Here is a 3,476-nt window from a genome sequence, read left to right as displayed (position 1 = left end):
CCCCTCACCACCAGTTGCATGTGCGATTGCAACTTCACCCCCCACGCAATTATCCCATCCAGTAGTCGAGCTTCTATAGATAGACACCGATATCACTCTCTCTCTCTCTCGCCATTCCTCCTTCTCGCTTCTACGTGTTCCGTTTCCATGTCTCTCTCTCTCTCTCTTTTCCTCTCTGTTAGTTTCTCGATATTTCCTTTTCCGAATCTCTCTTTCACCAGTTCCAATGCATTTTTCCGTGTTTATCTTCGTTCTCGAGGTTGACTCTATCTCGTGGATTCCTCGCGAATAAAGCGAGGAAGAATAATTTTTGTTATTATTAATTGTTATATTAAGCTTGTATTAAATGGATGCCGCGTTATTGTTGAATTCGGTTAAATTTTCTTTCGAATGAAAAAAGGCGAGGATGATTTATTTATAACGATTAGGAATAAATTGATTGATTTGTATTCAGTATATTGTGCTGTGTATAGCGAAATTTTATCGGTGGAGCGTTGTGAAAATATTAGTTTCGATGTGACGAATAATAATAATTGTTAAAATAATATTTAATTCTAAACTTTTCGTATCAAGAAATTCTAAATAACATTTCAGAGAGCGTCGCGAAATTTTAATTCAAAATCTTCGTATATTCAATATATCCAATATATCCAATATATCCTCCAATGGCAAATGTTAAAGTTTTAAAAACTTTTTTTCAAAATCGGCAGAAAACTCTCGTCTCGAAGCGTATTTTATCGTTGTAATAAAAATAAATGAGAAGGCAAGCAAGAAGGAATGAAAGGGAATAAATAAAAAGTAAGTAAAAATCAATCCTCGATACGCGGGTATTGTTCCGTTCCGTTTGTTGATCGGCGGCGCGTTCCGTTGGTTAATCGTCGGGAGATAAACTCGTCGTTTTACCCCGGCTACGAAGAGGGCACAATCATCGATCTCGGACTTTGTACGGTTCGATGTCTGAGCCGTGTGTATCGGCCGCCATGGAAAAATGAAAATCACGAGCGGTTTCATCGCGGTTAAATGTTCCTCGTCTAACCGAGTTTCTCGTCTGTCGTTAACCGGAATGCGATTACTTTATACGCTGGAAAAAAAGAGAGAAATTTACGCGATACTCCTAAGTTTGTTTTTACTGGACAGAATATTTGTTTACAGTCCTCTTCACAAGCCGTCTGAAGACGTCAATAATGTTAGATGATTCTTTTTTCAATTAAACACGAACTAAGTGCTTTCGGCTATAAAATATCATTTAAAAAGTAATTAAAAATTTAATTTTGAAAAATTGAGATATATTATTTGCCTATTTTGGTGCCTTACATCATCGACAATTGGTATACTGTAGATGTCTTAATCTTAGGTGAGATTAAAAATTTATATCTTTTTACAATTTATCAATGCATCATATTTGCTATATTTATCAGCGAAAAGTTTAAAATAACTATAACAAAAGGAGCTTTTTTTCTGTTTCTTTCATAAAATAAAATGACGTTTTCGTCTATAGTTCCAATTTCAAAAATCAAATAAAATTAATCATTATACACAGTGTTAAAGTCCAGTTCGTAATTTTATATTTTTATATTTCTAATAAATTTCAAATTTATCGATTCTGTTTGCAATCTCTTTATTAAAAACATATGTGAATTATATAGCGTATTACTGTAAAATTTTAATAATGTATTATCTCTCGCCTGCACTTTAGAAATTATATTATTCGCTCGCTCTATCGATCTGTCCTCGCAATTATCCACACTCGTCCTTTTTCAAACGCTTTGGGCCAGAAATTGTGCAACGCTATGAATAAGATCGTCGAAGAATCTTAAACGGTCGTTCAAATTAAATTATTTATTCGAAACAGTTCGAGGTGTCGATTCATTGTCGATCGACTTGTTTTCATTCTTGCCGTATTCGTAAAATTTTTGATCGTCGTTTCATTAACGCTTCATATTTTATAAATCATTATGTATGACAGAATGAAATAACAGAGTGAAATTGCTTGATTTAAACTCACAAAGATTCGTGTTGCAGTTCCTTAAAAATCGCCAAAATAACTTTTCACGTTAAATTTGTGCCTTTTCCTATTCAAATTTAACCTTAGTAAAATCATTATCTTCGATGTAATTTATCAAAAATTTTTCAAAAATTTACAGATTGAATAACAGAACTATTTTTGGCTTTTTAACCAGATTAAAATTCTTTATCACGGACGATCTTCAGAAACGATTAAGATAACAGTGAAGTTCAAAAGATTACCTAGGAAAATATGAATCAAGGGTCTTGGGACAACTACTGACTAAGACAACGAATGATTCAATCCTTAAGAAAATAGAAAATAGGATAACACCATTCCATTTCCAAAACGATTGAACAATCTAAATTTCACGATATATAAATATATATGTACTGACAATTTTATTTTGATTTCAGGTTACAATGCAGGAGAAAGGTTGTCAGCGGTGACAGGATCGGTTCAAAGAAGCACCGTCACGTCGAGCAACCGTGCGCATTCTGCCTCTAGGAGAATAAGCCATCAGCAACGCCAGCAGCAGCAGCAAACCCAGTTACAGCCACAGCCGAGGATACCTCTGGGATCCTTACGAAACTCGGATGAGCACGGGGCGAGGGCCAATTCGGCACAAGACAGTTGCGATAACTCGAACGATTCCGGGCTCGGTTTCGAGGACCGTCATCAACACCTCACCAACGCAAACGTTAGTAAAGTATGATATGGTAATAGAAATGTGCGAATCGCGATTGGACAGGTTCGAAATCATCCTTTTGTTCGCTTGGAATTTTTATTACGCTTTCATCTTTTTGTCGACAATCGAATATCCATTTCTATATTTTCTCTATTGTATTTTAATTCTCTTCATGGAAGAGAAGAGAGTAAAATTGCTTTGGATTCTTTATATTTTTGGTTGGCAATAATACTAATACTTAAAATTTAAATATTGAATTGACGTGAAATTATTGGAAGAAATATATGATGTGGTACTCAAGGATTAATTACAGTCCTCTGTAAGTTTAAATTGGTTTTGGTTAAAAAAATTTATACGATTTTGAAGTTAAATTTTATTTGCGTTAAATGAGTTTAGATAATGTATTCGAGGATTAAATTGATAATGCACGAATGAAAAATATGAAAAAGGTAAGGTTAGTTTCAGAAGGAAGATAGGGTGCTCAGAGATTCATGATAAAAAATTAATATTTGTTTACCATGGTTTAGAAGGATGTACGTGTTTTATGACTCTTTATCAAAACGGAAACAATGTTGATCTAAATTAACATTAACAGTATTATGCATCATAAAATATTAATAAACAACTTTTAATCTAGTCATGAGACCAGTCATCTGTCTCTTTTTTGCTAAATCTATTTTAAAACATGATTTGCAAATATACTTGATATCTTTCAAGCACATTTTTCTGGAACATTTATCAATCTTTTATTTGGGTTTGATTTCAAAGTATATGATGTATTTT

General features: G+C 33.5%; 1 protein-coding gene across 5 annotated transcripts in view; it reads left to right on the top strand.

The window, feature by feature from the left end:
* LOC102681449 (nuclear factor of activated T-cells 5-like) overlaps positions 1–3,476 on the top strand; it is a 54,596-nt gene that overhangs the window by 42,556 nt on the left and 8,564 nt on the right. For all 5 annotated transcript variants that reach the window (XM_031509715.1, XM_031509714.1, XM_031509713.1 and 2 more), the window contains exon 2: positions 2,422–2,705. In XM_031509715.1, the coding sequence (XP_031365575.1) occupies positions 2,602–2,705 (104 nt within the window). In that variant the 5' untranslated portion in view covers positions 2,422–2,601. The remainder of the gene's footprint in view (positions 1–2,421; positions 2,706–3,476) is intronic.

This window comes from Apis dorsata, unplaced genomic scaffold (assembly GCF_000469605.1).
Source record: "Apis dorsata unplaced genomic scaffold, Apis dorsata 1.3 scaffold_169, whole genome shotgun sequence".
NCBI lineage: Eukaryota > Metazoa > Arthropoda > Insecta > Hymenoptera > Apidae > Apis > Apis dorsata.
This window is presented reverse-complemented; position numbering and strand designations above follow the sequence as displayed.